Raw genomic sequence first — 23,813 nt, 5'->3', positions numbered from 1 at the left:
TAGATAAGGCAGACATTGGACACAAGGCATAGCAGTGACAGCTCTACTGGTGAATGGAGCCTGCGCCCCTTTCAATGTGTGGATTAGTCCTCCGGAGCCTGGGGAACCAAAGAATCAGCCAGCAGTTGATTGGATGCATTGACCAGGTACTGATTACCTGACTTGTGTGGATGAATCGTAACTGTTCTCTGGGGGACGGAACATATGTCTGTTGAGGGAACTGGATCCCTACTGTAGATGGAATGCTAGGATGGGAATACAACAAGTTGGTGTCTGCTTGGAATCAATGAACCCAGGAACAGTGCGGGCATGCTCTGCAGTCCCAGCAGGCATTCAGTTAGGGGTGAATGAATACCCAATATTACCGGTGTGTGTGTCTGCCCAAGGACAATTTAAGGTAAAACCTAATAGGAGGTGTCATACATAATAACCTAATAAAAGTAAATGTAACAGCTACTACAGTGCAACAAAACAGGAAGATTAAATGTGGTCTCTTAAACATAAGATCTCTAGCATCTAAAGCAATACTGGTAAATGATTTAATATCAGATTATAATATTGATATATGCTGTCTCACTGAAACTTGGTTGAGACATGAAGAATATGTCAGCATAAATGAGGCCACTCCACCCAGCCATATCAATACTCATATTGCCCGAGGCACGGGCCGAGGAGGTGGAGTTGCAGTAATCTTTGACTCAAGTTTACTTATCAATACTAAACAAAAATTAAATTATACCTCCTTTGAAAGCCTCATTTTTAGTCTTACGCATCCGACCTGGAAAACTTTGCAGCCAATCTTATTTGTTACAGTGTACCATGCACCATGTCCTTATTCAGAATTCTTATCAGAATTCTCTGAGTTTTTATCAACTTTGGTACTTAAAACAGATAAAGTAATTATCGTAGGTGACTTTAATATTCATGTTGACGATGATAAAAATAGCCTTACTGTTGCATTTAACTCTATATTAGATTCTGTTGGTTTCTGTCAGAGTGTAAATAAACCAACCCACTGCTATAATCACACTCTTGACCTTGTTCTGACTTATGGTATTGAAATTGAGCAACTATTAGTCGAACCGCATAATCCTGCTTTATCCGACCATTTCTTAGTAACTTTTGAAGTACTGTTACTAGACTACAAAGCATTAGCCAAAAGCTCCTGCAGCAGAAACCTATCTGTTAGTGCTATAGCCAAATTTAAGGAAGAGATTCCACCAATACTTAACTCAATAGCATGTCTGCATGTAGGGGAGGAAACTTATACAAAATGTACACCACCCCAAATTGATCATGTTGTTGATAGTGCTACAGATGCGCTGTGAATAAAATTATACTCTGTTGCTCCTTTGAAAAAGAAGAAAAATAAAACAACATAGATTAGCTCCATGGCATAACGCCGAAACCCGCAAAATAAAGCAAAAGTCGAGACAACTTGAAAGGATATGGCGTTCCACTAAACTTGAAGAATCTCGTTTAATTTGGCATATTACTCTCAATGAATATAAGAAAGCACTGCGTAAAGCGAGAGCAGCATACTACTCTTCATTAATAGATGAGAATACGAATAATGCAAGATTTCTTTTCAGCACTGTAGCCAGGCTGACAGAGAGCCACAGCTCGACTGAGCCTTCTATTCCCATAGCACTCAGTAGTAATGATTTTATGTGCTTTTTTAACGATAAAATTGTTACTCTTAGAAACAAAATCAATGACCTCTTGCCTTTGACCAGTATAGTGTTATCAACAGCTCCCGGAAACGTAAGTTCTAATATTACACTAGATAGTAAACTAGAATGCTTTTCAGCCATAAACCTTGAACAATTAAATTCAATGATTCTCTCTTCTAAACCATCAACGTGTATCTTAGACCCGATTCCAACTAAGCTGTTAAAAGAAGTTTTTCCATTAATTAGCACTTCTTTATTAAATATTATGAATATGTCTTTATTATCAGGCTATGTTCCACAATCATTCAAAGTAGCAGTGATAAAACCGCTTCTTAAAAAGCACAACCTTGATCCAGAGGTTTTAGCCAACTATAGACCTATTTCTAATCTTCCGTTCCTCTCAAAAATTCTTGAGAAAGCAGTCGCAAAACAGCTGTGTGATTACTTAAAAAACTATGATTTATTTGAAGATTTTCAGTCTGGCTTTAGAACACAACTTAGCACCGAGAAAGCTCTGGTTAAAGTCACAAATGACATTCTAATAGCCTCTGACAAGGGACTTGTCTCTATTCTTGTCTTGCTCGATCTTAGTGCTGCATTTGATACTATCGACCATGATATCCTATTGCAAAGACTAGAGCACTTAGTTGGCATACAGGGAACTGCTTTAGGCTGGTTTAGGTCCTATCTATCTGAACGCTCTCAGTTTGTACTTGTCAACGATGAATCTTCCATGCAAACCAAAGTTAGCCATGGAGTGCCACAGGGCTCAGTGCTTGGACCTATTTTGTTCACACTATATATGCTTCCGTTAGGCAATATTATAAGGAATCATTCTGTAAACTTTCATTGTTATGCGGATGATACTCAACTATATTTATCAATCAAGCCTGATGAAATTAATCATCTAAATAAAATTCAAGACTGCCTCAAGGACTTAAAAACATGGATGACCTTACATTTTTTGATGTCAAACACGACCAAAACTGAAGTTATTGTACTTGGCCCGAAGAATATACGAAACAAATTATCTAAACATATATTAACTATGGATGGCATTAATTTGGCCTCCAGTGAGACTGTAAGGAATCTTGGTGTTATATTTGATAAGGATTTATCCTTTAAAGGCCCAGTGAAGTGCATGTTCTTGCACCAAAATGAAATGGCAGTTTCATTCCTTACATATCATTGTGCCTGTTCATGGCTAAAATAATTTTTAATAATTCATAATTAATGAATTAATGAATTATTAATTTTGCCGTCTGAGCCTAACGGAAGTTGCAGACGATAGTGGCTGTGACGTCACAAGATGTACCCAGTTGCAATTGTAAACATGGCGGAGACTCTGGAAAGTGATACTAGTGTGAGAGAAATGATTGATTTGGACAGCTTTTCGGACAGGATAGATGAGGAAAGTGATCAATCTGGTGCACTTTGAGGGCAACATTAAGAGATTTATGGATACAGCTCTCAACACTCATATGAAACATATATTTCAATAATCAAAAAACATTGGAAGGATTTCTTAACCTATTTTATACAACTAATATTACATAGATGGAAATATTTGTTTACATAGATGACCAAACCCACTGAGATAACTTAGGCTACAGTTTACCTCCCTGAGCTGACGTTATCTCTCTCAGTCCCACAGGAGAGCACTCTCCCTCTCCTTATTGTTGAAACAGCTAATCTCCGTTAGCTCCGAGCTAGCACCAGATGCTAACAACAACCCTGTAACTCTCTCAGTCTCTCTTTCTCTCTCGAATCGAACAGTGGCCTTTATTTATCATGATCAATCAAAGAATCTACGAAACAATGACACCAGCCAGGCTCACCTTCATCTTTTGGGAACAGAAACATCGCCACTTCGGCAGACTTGACATTACTACAGCCAGCGGCAATGCATCGTTTCCCCTGTGTTTTTCATCCCTCTTTCTTCCCTGTCGCCTCCATTGTCAGGTTTTCTCGATTGGCATTCACTTCCAGTCGACTCCGACACACTTTCCAGGAAAATACTAGCTCAAAAACGTTGAGAAATTCGACTTTGAAAAAGAGAAAAAATGAACGGTGGTGAATGTAAACAGTGCGGCGGCGTCCATCTCGTGACGTCACGCAGTAGATCGCAAGCCACGCCCACGAAGGCGAAGGTCGACTGCAGATTTCCCCGGAAAATTCAAAACTCGTCAAATTTGTTGCTATTCCAACATCTTTTGATATGGGTTCCAATGGACAATTTTGGTCATTACTATACGTATTAGCATAACAGATCATGCACAGGTGCACACTTCACAGGGTCTTTAACACCCACATAAAATCAATTTCAAGGACCGCCTACTTCCATCTACGTAACATTGCAAAAATCAGGCATATCTTGCCTCAAAACGATGCAGAGAAACTAGTCCATGCATTTGTTACTTCAAGGCTGGATTATTGTAACTCCTTATTATCAGGGTGTACCAAGAAGTCAGTCAAGTCGCTTCAGCTGATTCAAAATGCTGCAGCTCGTGTACTAACCAGAGTTAGGAAAAGGGAACACATTACTCCTGTTCTGGCTGCCTTAAACTGGCTCCCTATAGAACACAGGATAGAATTTAAAATTCTTCTTCTCGCCTACAAAGCCCCTAATGCCATCTTACCTTAAAGAACTCATTATACCCTATTGTCCTACTAGGGCATTGCGTTCCAAGAATGCAGGGTTGTTGGTTGTTCCTAGAGTCTCTAAAAGTACAATGGGAGCCAGAGCCTTTTCTTATCAAGCTCCACTTTTGTGGAATCAGCTTCCAGTTTGTGTTCGGACGGCAGACACCCTATCCGTTTTTAAGAGTGCGCTTAAGACCTTCCTTTTTGATAAAGGTTATAGTTAGGGTTGATTAGATTCAGCCCCTAGTTTTGCTGATATAGGCTTAGTTTGTCGGGGGACATCTTACTTCTTCCTTCTCTCTGTCTATACCTGTGTACTCTCATGTTCCGATTAACCCAGCTTCCCCAAATGTCTTTCTTTTTGGTGTCTATATACGCCGGGATCCGGAGTCATGGATGATCCTGCGGTCCTGTGTAATGGATCGCGAGTCCTGGATCTTGAGTCGTGGCTGTGATCCTGGATCATAAGTCCTGGATGGATATCCTCGTGGATTCATCTTCCTATTATACACACATGCATTTCCAAACATTTGGACTACCTATGTTGCAAATGTATTATCTTTTCAATTTACACACTGCATCTATTGCACGTCTGTCCGTCCTGGGAGAGGGATTCCTCCTCTGTTGCTCTCCCTGAGGTTTTTCCCATTTTTCCCTTTAAACTGTGGGTTTTCTCTGGAAGTTTTTCCTTGTACAATGTGAGGGTCTAAGGACAGAGGGTGTCGTATTGTCATACTGATATTCTGTACAAACTGTGAAGTCCACTGAGACAAATGCAACATTTGTGATATTGGGCTATATAAATAAACATTGATTGATTGATTGATTGAATTGACATTTTGAAGCGGGCGGCCTGGCTCACCCTTGGGATGACTGACGAGCCTCTTACTTTCACTTGATAGATAGACACAAAATGGTCGGTACTGCTGCTCTACAGACTGCAGTTCTCCCAAAGGGGGTGCTGTCATTCTGTTACGGTAAGTGTGCTACTGCAAGTATGCATGTGGTCCTGAATGGGCCATGCAGATCAAGTCTATCAACCCTAATAGGCGCTTTCACACCAGAGTACTTTTCCCGTTTAGTTCCGATAGTTCCAGGGATTTTGCGTTCACACCAAAAAGAGAACTTAGTTCATGAGAACTTTTACCCCCTTTTTAGTGCCTGCTAGAGAGGTGGTACTTTCCTGGGGAGAAAAAAGTTCCAATTTCTGATTGGCTGGGCGAATTGCAAACCACGCCCCGTAAAACTCGGAAACGTTTTTTGAAGCCGCCATTGTATTTGCTGGCATTAGCATTGTAGTGGCTATTTGTCAACAACAATAAAACTTCAAAAGGCCACTGAGGCACCAGGTACGGCGGATCTTACGCAGATCATGAGTGAGTAAATGAGTCCATTGTCCAGTCAAGGCATCAACGTTTTGTGGTGTTTATTGTCTTCACCTCAGCAAGAACAATACACCAAAAGCTGTTGAATATTTGCTAGACTCAGCCTTGATACTGCTCTGTTGCTGGTAAAAAAAACATACACCTTCCCGGTGCTCACTCGCTGCTGCTGTGCCCCGATTGTCCTAAATACACCCAGCTGCGTGCCCAAATTGACCCATCACCTTCAAAATAAAAGCATCCCAGCTGGAACACAACTTAACAAATTACATGGCTGCAAATTAACTAGCTCTACAAAACAAATACATACACAAAATAAATGTGAATAGCTTCCACATTCCAGCCCCTAATTGTGAGAATCACAATTACCCTTATGTAAACATATAAGGGAGCTATTCTCTCTATCCATGAGCCATACTGTCTTCTGTGTCGCCTTTTCTGTAGCCACTGAAAGATAAATAGATGGTTAGAAGACACGATAGGAAGAGGAAGAGAAAATAGATAGAATTGTCCATGATCTTATTCTTGGCTTCCATCAGCAGGCAGATCTTCGTCACGGGTCTCTCCAAGACGCTGGTTTTGGTTTGGATGCTCACAGAGCGGACCAATCCTTTGGAGTCAGACTTGGTACTCCAACACGTCCTTCGGCTGCTCCTCGTGGCCCATCATCAGACGCCCGAAGCGGTCGTAGATGGCCAGAGTCTGTTTGCTGTGCATGTGGACGGTCACCTGGCCGTACAGGTTGCCCTTGGAGATCATGTCGGGACAGCGAGCGTGGACCACCTTGGGCGGCTCCAGACTCCAGAAACCTCCAGCTGATCGTCTTGTAACGGTTCCCCCTCGTCATCTCAGGATAACACCTTTCTGTCAATAAGGAGTGAAGCTTCTCCTTGTTGAACTGTGTCAGGGCGGTGTGGGCCTCAATGAAGATTTCCTGAGCCTGCTCTGCAAAAGTCTTTGTTGAGAACTGAGGGTCATGCTCTTTGATTTTACGAATCGCTAGCTGAGAGTCGGCGCTCTGTTTAATCTGTTCAGTTCGTTGCTTCAGGCCTTCTCTGGAGAGAGAGGAGAGTCGAGCGTCGCCCTCCGGAGGGATGTAGGGGTCGAAGACTCCCGAAGTGGAGGCGATGTTGATGGGCCTCTAAAAGTACTGCTGTCTGGGGGCAACGCCGGCTTTTCGGGCCCTGTCCTCGATGTTAACATCTTTCATCCCTTTCATCCCCACCGCCGGAGGGATGAAGTACCGCTTCTTAGTCCGGACCGGCAGGTACATAGGGAGCGGGTGCCGAAGGTCCAGAGACGCCTTGGCATTCATTAAACTGCTACATGTTGCCCTGTGAAGAGCAACCAGCGTCCTCCTCATGGGGCGTCGCCATCTTGACACCGTTTTTCAGTTCTATAGTACTTCTCATTATATTCATGAATTGAATGTCCTCTCGACATTTCCAATTGCCCCTCTGAGGTTTTCATTAAAATCATGGTTGTATTGCTTAATGAGCATCTCTTCAAGATGTTCCACAGATATGCGGTTTGTTGTGACAACAGAGCAGCCAGTCTTAACTCTGCCGTTACTTCCACTCCTAAGTGGTCCATTAATGACCCAGCCGACTCTTGTTCTGATTGCGTACGGGCCTTCATCTTGGCTGTTGATCAGCTCCCATGGTTCCATCACTTTTGCTGCATCAGTTCCGATGAGCAAATCCACATCTGCATTCAAGTCCTGCAGCTTTATGTTACTCAAGTAAGGCCATTTTTCCACATCATCCTGTCGTGGAATGTTCACACGTGACACTGGCATAACTCTTTGGGTTAAGACATTGGGCAATTCAATAAAATCATCCGTATCCATGCCAGACACATCCAAGTGAGACAATACATTGGTACTCACAATTTTCTTTTGCCCCATTGTTTGCAATAGAATACTGGCTGGCTTGCCACTTAGCCCCAATCTCTTTGCAAGGCTACAAGTGCCAAAGGTACCGGAACTCCCCGGATCCAAAAATGCATAGGTCTGTACAACTCTATCACTCATTTGGCTTTACACTTGAACTGCAACAATCGAAAACAAAGCATTGCACTCATCTCTGGCTCCTATATGGCCACATGTTTGAGACTGACCAGATGTTACACTCAGAGGGCTCACAGGTTCGTGTGCTTCATTAAAAGGTGTACTTATACCCTTCTGCTCAATGTGAAGGACTGAAGGATGCTTTTGCTGACACACACTGCAATCCAATCGACTCCTGCAGTCTTTGCTTATGTTTCCCCATTTCAAGCAACCAAAACAAACTCCATGCTCCTTTATGAAATGTATCTTGTCCTTTTGTGTCTTTAACTTAAACTGTGAGCATTTTTCAAGTGAGTGGCTGGTTTGCTGGCAGAATAAACAGCATTTGTTGTGACTTTGGGCAGAAAAGGACTTGATCTTATTATCCATGTAGCCTTTGTTTCTTTCTTCCATTGCAGTGACACCGGTGGCAAAGGTGCCCCGTTTCCTATGCCTTGGTTCACTGACAGTGGGGGGTTTGTTGCAGCTGGTACATTTTGAGTCCTGAATATTTCCAAACAGTGGGTCAGAGGCAATTCTAACTTGTTTTTCAACAAAGTTCACAAGGTCAATGAATAGTGATCTGCAACCACGTTTCTCCTGCAAATCACATGCATGGCTCCTCCACTTCTCCCTCACCTTATAAGGAAGCTTCATCATGATGTTTCTGAGGTTTGATGGCATGTCCAACTCATTCATGTGCATGATTCGCTGTGTTAAATTTGAGCATTCCCGTAAGAACAGAGAAAAGGATTTCAGTGATTTGACATCTTCTGCTTTAACCAGAGGCCAGCTATCAATTTTGTCCATATAAGCAGAAGCAATTGTGTATTCATTTTCAAAATGTTCAGCAAGCAGGGATTTGGCTCTTTGGTATCCTTGAACAGAGGGTAGGTGCTGACAACTTTTCACCAGGTCTCTCGGTTGCCCCCTGGTGAACTGCTCCAAGAAATGTAAACAATCACTTGCATTATCAGTTTTAACCTCAACACAATTTTCAAAGGATCTGATGAAAGAATGATACTGAAGAGGATCACCATCAAATGTGGGTATATTTCTCACTGGTAGGGAGGATGCTAACTGTTGCTGTACTAACATTGTAGTGATGTCAGTTTGATGTTGCATGATATTCACAATGTCCTTTTGGGTGTCATTATTGCATGTCATATTCAAAGAGGATGCTCGCTCTGTCTGTTGAGCATCATGAACCACCTGCGTTGGTGCCTGAGGGTATAGTGGTCTGAGGTCCGTCTGTAACACTGCCATTTGTTTAGGCCTGACAGTTTGTGATGTGTCTTTAAACCTGATGGTCTGTGAGGTTTCCTTTGGTCTTACAGTGACAGCCTGGGCATTAGGGTGAAATTCATTTTGCATGTTATTTTTGTCATTTCTCTGTGGGACAAATTGATTAGCCTGAGGATTGAGTTGCCTTGTACTCTGAGCCTTGTTCCTTTCCAGATACGAGTTCATTCCATCCCTTTTGGAGCTGCATTTTGAAGTAGTTTCCAGAACATTAATTTTGGCATTAGTTGCAGCTAGCTCGGTCTCCAGAGCAAACTGTTCCTTTTCTTTTCTTAGTTCCTCCTTTTCTTTTCTTAGTTCCTCCTCTTTTGCTTCCAACTGATGTTTCCTTTTTAAAGCCTTCATGCGCTCCACAATTGCTGCTTTATCAGCCTCTGCTTTTAGCCTGGCAGATGCGGTGGATGATGTTTTAGATACATTAGAGTGTGCTTTGTGTTGCCTTTCCTTTGGACCTGAAATGTTAGAGGCACTGTCCTCCGGATTGATATCAATAACAGCACTTTGTTTAGTTTGAGTCTCAACATCAACATTGCTAACATCATTGTCATTATTTTCCACCTCATTGTCAACATTTTCATTTGATTCCACATGAGGGTGCCCAGCAGCAGACAACCAATCCTTTACAGACTCAGTGAAATTACAAAATGTCATAATTGTTGCATTGAAATATGTATTTTGCCTGTTGACCTCCTCCTCGGGCAAATCCATATCTATAAAAGACTCATGTATGTCCTTAGCGTGCTCATAACACTTGATGAAGTTGCGCAAATGAGATTGCACAGACTTCACATTGTCAGTAGATTTCATCCAGACACGTAGGCCTATTGGTTCAATGTATTTGTTGGCCTGCTTGATTTTTGCCGATCTCTTTTCTTGGCACGTTTCTATGTAAAACGTCAACCTTTTGGGGTAAACTTAAGGCCCCGTTTTACAGAGGGCTCGGGCGGAGCAACATTCTCCACACTTGAAACATTTGAATCAACCACAGGCATGGTCTCGTTTGTCTCAACCAGCTGCTCCATATTGTCTGATTGAGTTCACACAGGCAATTATATTGACACTTCACGTCGGAGATTTATGAATAAATGTCTTTTCAAGTCCAACAACTCCCAACATTCATCAACATGTAGCGAAACAGTAATTCAGTCACTATAAATTTGCTTTTTTCCAATAAAGCTGACAGATTATCCTTCACATACCAATGTTCTGTTGTTGTGGAGTGGGTTTGTGCGGCGTCCATTTAAGCCGTGGGCGGTCCTCTGTTCTCCGATCGTGTCTTTAACAGGCAATTCAAAGTTTCACAAAGTCAATGAGCATTGTCTCAGATCTCCAGATCAGACGCTGATGCGCCGGCGTCCATGTTCCTTTGTCCTTTGATCAGCATGATCATCTCCGTTTGAGCGTGGTGGTGATTCCAGACCAAAACGTCCATGCACTGCAAAAGATCCACAAAAAAAACAATAAAAGTGTCCGCTTCAATAAGGGAGGTTTTTTACTTTATGTAGTGGCTATTTGTCAACAACAATAAAACTTCAAAAGGCCACTGAGGCACCAGGTACGGCGGATCTTACGCAGATCATGAGTGAGTAAATGAGTCCATTGTCCAGTCAAGGCATCAACGTTTTGTGGTGTTTATTGTCTTCACCTCGGCAAGAACAATACACCAAAAGCTGTTGAATATTTGCTAGACTCAGCCTTGATACTGCTCTGATGCTGGTTAAAAAAAACATACACCTTCCCGGTGCTCACTCGCTGCTGCTGTGCCCCGATTGTCCTAAATACACCCAGCTGCGTGCCCAAATTGACCCATCACCTTCAAAATAAAAGCATCCCAGCTGGAACACAATTTAACATAAATTACATGGCTGCAAATTAGCTAGCTCTACAAAACAAATAAATACACAAAATAAATGTGAATAGCTTCCACAAGCATTATTAGCATTAGCCCCGCCCACCAACGGAGAGAGAATAATTTATGGCAACACAAAAAAAAACATTAGAGCGGTGGAGTGATGAGGAGGTGTCGGCGTTCTGGCGATTTACTAGGAAGGCTTCAGTTTCTACTGAAGCCAGTCCCCAACTCCGGGGACGCCGTGAATTTGTTTGCGGCCTGCCAGTAAACCCAAAGCAGAAGAAGAAGAAGTGACGTCAGCGGCTTCATTTGCGTAGTCTTCCCTCAGGGAATTTATTCTGGTGGAGTGATGGGAGTGGCTCAGCCGGAGGCCAGACAGCTGATCAGGATCAGGTCATGAGTCACTAAATAAAAGCATGATGGTAACCTGGTTCTGGTCTGTCTTGCAGTAGCCACCCCGGATATTTTTTCAATAAACTTTGTTTGTTTTCACAACCCGCATTCCCTCTCCATCATTTTTAACTCCAGTGTGAGCCAGAACACTCACACCCATAGAGCAAAGGTGCATTTTACATACACCCACAAATTCAATGTGGAGCATTGCCTTTCCTAGCAGTTTACCGATCTTGGCACCCTTGTGACCTCTGAGATGATAGAAAGCTCCTACCAGATTGAGTTGGGATGTAGTTTTAAGATGAGAGAAGGGCTTTGTCTTGGCGGGTCAATGACTATGTCTGTAATGAGAAGTGAGATGGTAACATTGGAAACCAGGCAGAAGTAATGAATGAATAAGTAAATGATCGATTCAGAAGGGATTGGTGACGAGCAGGAATCTGTAAACTGTGATAGATATTTACAACAGAAAGTTTTGGTAATTATTTTTGCATGACTGTAATTCATGACCAACTGTTACTAACTGTCCAAAAATATATAAACTAATACCTTTTGGGTTTTTATAGGTAACCACTACTCAGAATTGTAAGCCCATGAATGAACAAAATCATCAATAACAAAAACTGGCAACTGCTTCTGAAATTATTTCTGAATTCACAACACCAGGTCAAATTTGGTGGGAAATGTGTTGGATAACGTTATGGCACTGCACTGTTCCTCCAGTGAAAACTGATAACAAATGTTGACAAGATTACACAAAGCAGTCAGAAAAGAAAAATGAAGGTTTGTTTTCTGGAGCTTCCGCACGTTCTCCTTCTGATGAGGTGGTCTTCTCCTGGCTAAAAGGACAAATCAGGCCCATCTTTACTGGTTTGGATTTGTGCAAAAACTCTCAAAAACAAAATGTACATGGAACGGTTAAAGCCTCAGTTATTGCATAATTGGCTATAATACCTATAAAACAACACCACACATGAGGATTATAAAATGTCAGTGATATTTTGTATTTTTAAATTTTTGAATAATGGACCAGGTTTAAAATTGAAATAGAGGGCAACAAAGTTCATAATGAAAATGCATATTATCACAATAAATCAATATGTACATTAAATGACAGATTGTGCAATATACAGACTTGATACATTCCATAATATGGTTACATGTTAAATTACAGCAGGATGCAGTACAATAGAAATATTTCTTTACAAAGATACAATGTTTCATTGAGCAGAGGATAAACAAAATGTACAGCATGTTGAAGAGGAGTGAATGTCTTAATCACATTTGTATTAAATGTATAGGACTTTTAATAGAGGTTTCCCATCTGTTATGGTAAGCAAGTTATGGTGTCGAAAAATATATGGATCATCCATACATTAATCCCTGAATTTATCCTTCCTTCCATCCACCTACATACTATTAGTTCTATGTCATCCATCCATCCATACACCTACTTTATACTTCCATCCATCCATCCACCCACCTACTTTATACTTCCATATATCCACCAATATACCTATCCATCTATGCATAATTTTTAATTGCTTATCAGCGTTGGGGCGTTGCTTTTAAAGACTGATTCCAGTTATGTATTCAGTCCTCAGGTGAATATGCAGACTATAAAATCATCTCGATTTCTCCTTCCTTTACATAAGTAAATGAATATGTGTAGAAAGCTATCTGGGACATGCCGTCTATCCGGAGTACAGTGATGCTGTCTGGGATTTCTCAGTAAATAGTCCGTAGAATTCAATCTGTCAGTAGATATGCAAAACAATGCGGAAAGCCTCTTAGGGAAAATGGTGTACAACATTACAGCGGACATACAGAACAATTGATCGTCAGCCGAAAATGACGCAATGTTAAACTGGCAATGAGTTATTTACATTTACTGTAATGTTCTCCATTCCCTCTCCATGAAAGAAACTTCAGTGTACAGAGCCATTATACTCTCTGGAAAAGTGAATCCTATAGCTGTGGGTAGGAAACAGCCCGGGTGCAGCCTGATAAAAAGCATCTCCCTGAAAAATCACTTGCAGCAAATTGCCAGTTCCCTGACATGACTTTGCAGCTTAGCTTACCTGAAGCTTACAAATAGCTAACAAATGCTAATATCTCGGTAACAAAAACACTTGTTTCAACTTGGACTTCACAAGACTGATGAATCTGATAATGCTGATGCAAAGCTGGGCAATAGAGTAGTGCAGTGGTAAGTAGGCCTACTAAAACGCAGAAATTAGTTAGCATTTTAGCACTTCCGGTTTCTTCCTGGGTTTTGGGTTAGATTCCTGAAAGGCGGCCTGTGGGACAGAAACTTTAAAATGTCAAAGTGTTGTTCTTCAACATAAAGTTGGTCAGTACATTTCCAAGTTGTGAATATCTATAGCTTCTCTGTTTCATAAAAACAGAGGTTGCTAACAATTGGCTAAAAAAACGTCATGCTAAACACAAATCTGCCGTTAGCTTAGTGGTCTTGATACTAAGCCGTTCGACCATGATGTAGTTACTTTATAACCTAAGGTTAGCTTTTACTTCTGCAGATTGTATTAAGGCTTCAAAAATAATCTTAAATATGTGTTTGCCATAGAGCTTATTTTCTGAACCCTTCTAAAATCGAATGGACAAATCCTGTTGCTAATATTGTCGAGGAAACCCCAAAATATGTCATCGCTGCACCTCTCTACTGAATTCAGCTACATAACCGGTATTCAGATTCTTCATAGTATCTATAGTGAAAATACAATCAATCTGGTCGCTGATAATATATGTGTATGAACATTGCTAGCTATGAGCCGATGCCAATGTTGTTGAGATAAATTATGTAATCAATCAAATGTCCTAAGTGAGTGACAGATAGTGTGATATTCCTATATCACTTACTGTTTAAAATGTTGTTATTTTTGCTAAAGATGAACATGTAAATGCATTATAGCAAACATAATAAGTAGTCAATTAGGAGAACCACATCTTGGACCTTGGAAAAATTGTACAAAATGTTAAAATTTCCAACCATGAAACCTTCTGTGCCAAATATGGAATCATGGATCAAAATAAACAATGATTTACATATAAAAGGTTTCCGACCAAAACATCATATTTGATCTGTATGACACATGTGAGGACATGACCTAAATTATTTCAGATTGAATAAAACCAATGTAAATAATTTTTCTTGTATAATGACAGGGTTATCTGGGGTAACTTCAAGTATGAAGGGGAGATATTTATTTTGCAAGTCTACAGGGTGCAAGAGCGGACACTTTGAGATAACATATCTGATGTAACATAATGACATTATTTAGGGTTCTACAAGAGTGAGTAAAGGCAAGTGAGACAACTTCAAATTTGTTCTGGAGCATGCAGCTACTGCAAGGTGTCATACTTTAAACCTGAAGAGTTGAGCGACAGCAGAGGCAGAACCTGGTCTGAAAGAATTTTACTTCAGTGAAGTGTAGCAGCAAAACAAGGCACCTTGCCAAGGTCTGCTCACAACCAGCACACAGACTTTATCACGTTCCCTAAGGTGTTCAAAGTCAGAAATGGGAACTGAGTGTTTTAGGTATTCGGCCCAACCATTCTGGAGTTGCATTGTCTACAGTACAATTTCTGAGTTCATCCAGTAAAGCCCAATAACCACAACGATTCAGGTTTTCAATCCCCACAGATGACAGCTTGTAGTTCTTAGAATTAAAAGTCTTATATGGCTCTCCCGCTGTGGCATTCTGGCATGTTAAGGTTCCAGCTGTTTCCAGAGGCTTCACAGAGAAGCTTCAAAATGTCAGACATGAAAACAGTTGAACAAAGGATAGCAGGCCATATTTGTAGTCCATCATGAATAACTACAAGTAGAAAACTAGGAAACTGTGGTTGAAAAACCATGTTTGTGATCCAACAAAAATGTTTGTAGTCCAATATAGTCAGCCAGGTTCATCAGCTGTCTTGAGACACATCTCCCCACGTACTGGCTTCATTTTCATCTGAGTCAGAGAGTACTGCTGTACACAGATCACTGAAGATATCTGAAAAAATATATATATTCAAGTTAGTTTAACCTTTAAATATAATTGACAATCTTTCTTATATAATCATTCACAAAAAAAGTATTTGACAAACAATGGCATTCAAACATAATGCTTCGGGAGGGGGATGCACAGCCAGGACTGCCCTGCCAGTATAAAAATAACACAGAGACATAATAGTAAGGCATTCAAAATCTGCAACATATCAAAAGGCAAGAATTATGGGGAAGGCAGACATAAGTGACATGTAGGAGATGTGAGGAGGGGGAGTGAGGGTAGAGGGGACATTAAAGCGAGGGAACAGAGAGAAAGAGCAGGAGGGGCTGTCCTATAAGAAAAAAAAATATTTTGTGCAACCAACAAAGTCATCAATACGGTATTGCAAAATACATGTCTCAATTTTATGTACGGTTCAGATTAATATAAAATGGGCCTGTAAATGAATCTTTTTACTGGTTTCAGAAATACCTTTCCCAACTTCAAATTTAGGGACATTTTTACCGTTCCTTAACATTGAAACAAAATAGTTCCCTTTATAATTTAATATATTAAATATTTTTTCAAAATAATGATTATTATGATTATTATAATTATTTGACTATAGGATCTTTTGATTTTGGTTCCAGGGTTGTAGCTTTTCATTAAAAAATATATGTTTGTATGCAATTTTTTCATTTTTCATTAAGGAAACCAAGACAAGTCAAAGTGAGATAATAAATCTTGGCATCAAAATATGTTTTTTTCTTCCTACTGTACGTCCACTCCCATAATCTATAATGGAAAGAGATGTGCGAATGTGCTCCAACCAGTGATATCATGCTCTGATTATTCAACTGAACAAGCCAAAGCTCTTCCATCCCCATCCACTCCATCCAACCTGAAGCATGTCCAACAGCCCCCCCCCTTTCCTAGAGCAGCTTCCCACCCAATCCCCTGGCCCAACTGCCATGTGAGCGAGAGAGGAGCAGCTGAAGTTGGAGTAGTGGAGCGGAGGGAGGAGTGGTGTGTGACTGAGTGAGTTACAGCATTGCTGCCAGTGGTTAGTCAGATGTAGCGTTGTTACTTAATGAGTGACCTTCAGATGCTGTTTGCAGTATACTGGAAGGAACCAGTCCTGTCTCCTCTGTTAAAAGGTTCTTCACTAACCTAGAACATGAGACACAATGCAGCAGAGGGAAAGTGGATACAGTAGCTCTGAAATGTACAGGAACCATAGTTTATTTATTAGACTTGACTCTGCTTTTTATGTATGTACATGTTGAACCAAAGCAATCTTTCTTTGTTGAATACTCCAAATAGGAATGAAGTGATGGATCAAAAGTCAGACAAGTACATGTTCATAGTGTAAGTGCTGATTGTGTTGGTGTTTGTAGTAGAGGCATGTGATTGCAGGGTTGGGAGGGTTAATATTAAAAATGTATTCCGTTACAATTACTAGTTACTTGTAAAAAATAATCAGTTACCTAATCTGATTATCAAAATATAAAATAAATGTAACCTGATTACTTTTGGATTACCTCTATATCCAAGGCAAGATATTTAGGATCAGAAAGGATTTTGTTTATAGGAAAACCTGCCCATAAATAGCCTTAGTTTAATACACACAGTTAAGCTCACACACTATTTTATGAACATATAGGTTCACCTGCTGAATTAAAAACGTAACAAATGAAGCAAAGAAAGGGAAAACCATCAAACAGATTCAGGCAGTAGGCGTATAGATTCACTCTTTGAGTATTAGCCTACAGATCAGTACAGTTTACAGAGAAGAGATAACATCTGGTCCTTTACAACAAACACTATATGCTCTTTTTAGATTTTGAGAACATTGTAATCCTGATAGCAATCCCCAATTTTTGTGAAATGTAGCAGTCATTTTTATATAACTGTAACGGAATACAGTTCTTATTATTTGCATCCTGATTTGATAATCCCATTGCCTGTAATCTGTTCCTCGCCCCAGTCTGGTGACTGACTAACATCACAGCCTGAAAGCAAACCTTGGTGAAATTGGAGTCTCATGTTCAAATGGTACCACACATGTTTCAGATTTTTTTTAATGAGGCTTCATGTGAGGGGTTTGTCAGTTATATGCTTCGTCCTAATGACCGACATAATAGGTTTTGCAGAGCTGGTTTTCAGACCAAACACACCATTAAAGACCTGGGGCCGTATTCACAAAGGATCTTAGGGCTAAAAGTAGCTCCTAAATGGCGAATTTAGGAGAAACTCCTAAACATAATGGGCGTGTCAGTCTTAAATTTAGGACTCCTAATTTTATTCACTAAGAGCAATTCACAAAGTGTTTTAGGCCTAAAAGTAGCACCTAAGTTTGGGAGAGCTTAAAAGTCCTCGAGAGGGCTCCTAACTCAGTAAGACCTATTCACAAAGAATCTGAAAATGGCTGCGAGACGAAATTTTTTGGAGACAATGGAAGACTGTGAATTGATCAAGAGATATAGGCTAAATTGTGAGGGTATCAAACTTGTTGTGGAATTAGTGCGGCATGCAATAACATCCCCGACTAACAGGAATAACCCGATTAGTCCGGAAATAGAATGTTTGGCAACACTACGATATTTAGCAACAGGGAAAATGCAACTTTGCAATGCCGACGATTTAGGAATATCGCAACCATCAGTCAGCCGTGCCATAAACCAAACCATCAACGCGCTCTCTAGACCACATATCATCCAACAGTTTATCCGGTTTCCTTTGGACAATCAACAACTACACAGGATCAAAGCCAACTTCATGGCAATGCAGGTATGCCCGGTGTGGTCGGTGCTATTGACGGGACGCACATAAAAATAATTGCGCCATCAAAGGATGAGGACGTGTTCGTCAATGGAAAGAAAGTACATTCCATCAACACGCAGATTGTTTTCATTCATCATGATAGGGGGACTTGAACGGCGGTATGGGCTGTTATTGAAAGTGTTTACGTGCTGGAAATATGCTCATTGGATAATAGTTTGCAGGGTGCTTTTAATTGCCCCCTTGATTTAATGCAATTTACGTATTTTTATTGTTTGCTCTCTCTCTTTAACGTGCATATACAACGTCATTATCGTGGTCTGCACAAACTTGTCATCATGCGTGTATTCTGCTAACTGCACTGTCCATAACTATTTGATAGGAATACATTTCTAGCCTAGGCTATTTCCTTGTTTTTCTGTGATTTAGTGGGCTCGTTTGTGGGATGTTGCAGATGAGTTTCACCGAGACCGCCTGCTCTGAACAACCAATCACCGTACTGACCGCTTCTAAACTCATGCACGAGAATCGACGTAATCCATAGCAACGGCGCGTCACTCTTAGTTCACTCTTAGTGATTTATCCTTAGTATGAGTAGGTCTCAGCGGCTTTGTGAATAACTTTTAAGAAAAAACTCCTACGTAAAATGTTTTAGCGCGAGTTAGGAGCACTCCTAGCGGTAAGATAAAATGCTTTGTGAATACGGCCCCTGGAATAGAGCCAGCTCATTAAATGACTCTTAATTATTAAACATGCAAATGTATCAATTAGGAATAAGACCACCTTCAAAAAGGTTTGGGAGGCTAAGAGAAAAGACATGGATAAAAAATCCCAAAAATTGAAAATTGTGGGATCTGTTGGACAGGACAAGAAGAAGAAAACACAAAAGGTCAGCAAAAACTAGATTTTCAGCTCTTTTAAGCTACTTTTGAAGCTGAAACCGACCTCAAGAATATGGAAACGGAAGAATCATGACTTCTTCTTCTTGTCTTGAGTTAAAGAACATAAACAACAGGAGCACTATTTACAGTATGAAGCACAAAACCACAACCTTTGAAAATACAGAAATGTACCAATTTGGTTTGATTTTGTCATTTATGGGGCAATTAACAAAAAGGCAATAAACACGACATGCCAAATTGCATTGCTCATTTGCTGAAAACAATTGTGCAGAGTTGGAGTCTAATAATGTTCGCAAAGTGACCTTCATCTGTGCAGTGGTTCTGCACTGTAACCTGAACTATATTATAAAACAATATTCATAATTACAATTAGAGATGTCCCGATCCGATCACGTGATCGGGGATCGGAGCCGATCACGTGATTTTCAAAAGATCGGAATCGGGAGAAAAAAAATCGGGGATCGGGATATTTTTATTATTTTTATAAATACTTTTTTTTTTAAAATGTTGTATTCAATGTTACAAAAACAAAAATGACCATGTTCAAGTCTTAAAGTCATCCTTAGTTTTGGTTTCAAATTACACAACATCATGTGTGTGTTGCTTCTTTGGGGCTTGTTTTCATAGACCTGGTTGCTTATTCCTCTCAAATCTGGCAACAGAGTGGGCAGGGCGCAGTGTCTAATTGTAGCAGTAAGCTAACGAGTACTGAAAGCTTTATTTTTGTTTTGATCCAATGCTGCACAACTGAACTGATCCAATGCTGCTGTGAAAGAAAGAAGCCATGTTGGATAGAATATCCAATTTAAATAAAAAAATAACCTTAAGGGACAACTTGAATGCTTTTTTGCTTTTTTTTCCCTTAATGCATTGCATAAAGATCGGATCGGGAAAAATCGGTATCGGCAAATTGTCAAAATCAAATGATCGGAATCGGATCGGGAGCAAAAAAAGTTGATCGGAACATCCCTAATTACAATATGTATTTTCCCTTTCCATTTCCCCCAAAAGCAAACAATCAAGGTGAATATCACACACTGTATGCAACACAATTGACATAGCGCTGAAATGGGAGAATTTAATGTATATAATGTTAATCAAATAAATATATATGTCACGACTAGGCAAACCAGTATGAACCCAAAAGCATGACTCGACAAACAAAGTACAAAAGAAAGTCTTTACTGAAAAAAAGGCACCATGTGCACAACAGAAAATCACTCCGTAGAGGTAACACTCTTACGAGGCAAAGGTTACCAAAGTAGTTCCATCCAATGCAAAGGATCAAATTAATTCCAAACTCGGTTCTTAGCTCTTAGCAGAAAGACATGGACTTGACGCTGACTGAACTGGCAACAAGACAAGGGAGACAGGATCTATATAAAGGCAGGCTAAGGGGGCACAGGCAGTGGCGGCGCCAGGGGGGCGCTAGGGGTTGCTGAAGCACCCCTCAGGAAATGTATGTCTTTTTTTTTATGTGTGAAATTCATAATTTGAAAAAGGATTGATTCAAAATAATATGCTACAGAACAGTACAAGTAGCATACTTCTGGGTCTCTGTTTCATTCAAGCTCTGTGTGTGTGTGGCACAAGCCATTTTGTGTGCGTGCGTGAGCGAGCAAGAGAGAGAGAGAGAGAGGTGTAATATCACCTTAACACTGCCTGCTGCTCACAAATTAACTCTGCCATTCCACATTCAAGCATGCAGGTATTGACAAGCCTATTTTCAACATCAAAAAACTAAGTACACAAGTTAATAACTGCATGGTCCTTTTCCTGCCATGGAATATTTGCTTCAACATTAGTAATCTTCTTCAAAGAATGATGAGCCAAACATATAAATTCCTTAGGAGAACTCAAATAAATACATCCAAAGTGAGATTATAAGAAATGCTGCTTTTGTTGAACTGGCATTAAACTGGTAAATGTGTGCTCCTGGACCTGAATTAAGTAGCAAAACGTGTTTGAAATGAAAGATAGGGCCCACTATGCCAAAGGTTTTTATATATAATGCAAAGTGGAGTAGAACTGCAACCAAGCAGGGAAACAATGAGTTGGCACGAAAAAGCTCACTGAAATCCCACATTTCCAATAAGAGGTGACTAAAACTCACCAGTGTCCGCTCTCCGCCTCCTCCAGAAACTGGACCAGGTCCCCCGTCCCCAAAGAGAGATCTTGTGCATCACGGGACTGGTAGGTCAGCTGCACCCGGTAACGACTGCTGTCTCCCTGCACAAATAAAACAACCCCAGTCACTTCCATTTTGGACCTGTTTCAATTTGGTGAAAATGCTTGGTTTCATTGAACCCTTACGGCCCGTCCACACGGCGGCGTGCGTTGAAGGTTCAACGCTTTTTCCCATTCACATTTCAGACACGCCCGCTGGCAAGCTTCAACGCACGCTGCCGTGTGGACGCTGCGTTACACGGCAAACTGCAGTTTGATTGGCTAGAGCAGTGACCACCAACTGGCGGCCCGCGGGCCACATCCGGCCCGCCAGACATTCTCATCCGGCCCGCACGACGGGGGTGACTGTGGCGTTGGCGGAGTGGTTACTGCGTTCGCCTCCAACCCATTTTTTTTTTTTACAACGTCTCGTGAGTAAGGTGCAGTACCGGAGTCCAAAAGAGAGGCAGCAGCTGCGGGACAGTAGACTGCGTACTGCGAAACCTTCCCTGCCTTGAAGAAGAAGTGATCCTTCGTTGTGATTGAAGAGTCTGGTTAATGCGCTCCGCACAACAGCAGTAGCCACGCTGCGACAGAGTCCAACAGAGAGGCAGGGGCTGCGGGACAGTAGCCTAGAAGCAGGGTTGGGTTGTAACGGAATACATGTAACGACGTTACGTAATCAGAATACAACAATCAAGTAGGCTAACTGTATTCAGCTGGCGTTACATTTGAAAAACGAGTAATATGATTACAGTTAATTTTGTAAACCTGAAGTGAATACATTTTGGAATACTTATTGGAATTTTTGGTGGATAAGTTTCCTCAGAAAATGTAATATTCATTACCTGCAGAACTGTGTGCACACTGCACAGCGCTGCAGCATGTCTGTGAGCGAGAGAGAGATGCAGCGTGTCTGTGAGGCGCCGCCCCCGCACGCAGATGAGAGAGATCTCTATTAAAATATATTGAAAGTTAGAAACGGAGATGGTTGGATAAAATGTGCAAGATAACGTTTATGTAGCATTTATTTATTGTCGAAATGATGACATTTCATAACGGGATCAAATCAAAGTGAATGGCCTGCTGCTGCTGAATGCAAGTTTTAAAAGTTATTACATCGTTTCAGATAATAAATAATAATGATAATTCATTCTATTTAGGGGCGCCTTTCAAAGCACCGAAGGACACCTTACAATTCAAAACATATTCTAAGGAAAGGTTACTTTTAAGACAGTACAAAGAATGCAGTCCGGGTGATATTTTTGATGTGGGGTGCAGATGAGAGGGAGCTGTCCAGAATGACACCAAGATGTTGTGTTTGAGTTCTTGATAAGCCATTAAAACAGTAAAATAAGTGTCTCCTGTGCACCAAAACATACCCATCTGTTATGGAAAAAGAAAGTATGACATTTATAAAGTAACCCTCCCAACCCTGCCTAGAAGTGATCCTTCGTTAGCGTGAAGAGTCTGCTAGAGTCTGCTAAGCTTTATGCGGTCCGCAGTACCTGAGCGTGCTCCACTAGCACCCCCCCCACCCCACAACGCAAGCAACGCAAAGCGACGGAACCACAATGCAGTTCGGCAAAGCGTGACGTCACCCCATTCAAAGTGAATGGGAAGAAGCGTTGAAGCTTCAACGCACGCCGCCGTGTGGACGGGCCGTTACACTTGTTAAAAGTTTAAAGTCAAATGTTTTTAATGACGATTGCTTTTGCTTGTCAAAACGGCTTTGAGAAGGCTCCTATTAAATTATATAGGACATGGCAGGCATTTTTAACATACATGGAAAGTTTGAAACTGCCTACTCTTCCCTAACTTATTCTTTACTTTATTTTTTTACATTTAAAAAAGAAAACTGAATAAGAACACAGATTTTCGATAGTCAACCATGACTAACATGTATCTCGACCTTAAAAAATGGAAACCTGCAATTTTTTGTCACTGAAACTGTATGTGTTGTTTAAGAAAAAGGAAAATAAAGTTTCTCACAAACAAAAAAAAGGCTTTGAGTTGAAGCTAATTAATGTTAAAAAAGTGAAACCTGATTAACTTTGCTGTATATCATTTATTGGAAAAAGACACACCACTATGATTTCAAATGGTCTTCTATATGTTTGAACTTAAACAAGCAAAACAGACTCTGTGACTCCTGTATAGGTAGACAATCTGTATGGTTCTCGCTGACTAATTTGTATTAATACTTTTCAAAGCTTAATTAATGAATAGTTTATAATATAGCTGTTGAAAGATATGATGTGGAAAAATAATAATACATAGACAGGATTAACATATGCCCTATTTTGCATGATACTTAATGTAACATGTACATATATTTGAAGAAGTGTGCCAAAGTGTGGGCCATTCCCAGTTTGTGTCTTTCTACTGTGCATTCTACATATTATAATGGATGTGATACCCAGCAGACCTGTGCAGCTATAAACCGTCCATTCCTCGTCTCCCCTCCCTCGTTTCTTAAATGTCAAGTCATCAGTGCCTGCCCATAACGAGTCACGTATCCATGGGAAAACATTAAGCAAAGGTGGGATCCTCTGTCAGGGGGATCATGAGGGGATTTTGTAGAAAATGGGAGAAAGTGGAATATGAGTAGAGAGGAAACTCGGGATAAGTGGGTTACTGTCATTGGGCGTTGATCGTAGAATGTACATTTTTTAGG

The 23,813-nt window shown here is 40.7% G+C and overlaps 1 protein-coding gene and 1 pseudogene across 2 annotated transcripts in view; both read right to left on the bottom strand.

The window, feature by feature from the left end:
• Positions 1-5,727: 5,727 nt before the first annotated feature.
• LOC307031787 (large ribosomal subunit protein mL45-like) lies at positions 5,728-11,890 on the bottom strand (annotated as a pseudogene). Its single transcript has one exon. The product of its transcript is annotated as a large ribosomal subunit protein mL45-like (transcript).
• A 380-nt stretch (positions 11,891-12,270) lies between these two features.
• The window catches only part of mcf2l2 (MCF.2 cell line derived transforming sequence-like 2), a 153,961-nt gene continuing 142,418 nt past the window's right edge, over positions 12,271-23,813 (bottom strand). Inside the window, exons 31-33 of the mRNA XM_079650069.1 lie at positions 21,084-21,199; positions 16,387-16,457; positions 12,271-15,311 (exon numbers count right to left, since the gene is read on the bottom strand). Coding sequence (XP_079506195.1) covers positions 15,223-15,311; positions 16,387-16,457; positions 21,084-21,199 — 276 coding nt within the window. The 3' untranslated portion in view covers positions 12,271-15,222. The remainder of the gene's footprint in view (positions 15,312-16,386; positions 16,458-21,083; positions 21,200-23,813) is intronic.

Source organism: Notothenia rossii (genome assembly GCF_949606895.1).
Source record: "Notothenia rossii genome assembly, chromosome: 1".
Taxonomy (NCBI): domain Eukaryota; kingdom Metazoa; phylum Chordata; class Actinopteri; order Perciformes; family Nototheniidae; genus Notothenia; species Notothenia rossii.
The sequence above is the reverse complement of the archived record's forward strand: the minus strand, read 5'-3'. Positions and strand labels throughout refer to the sequence as shown.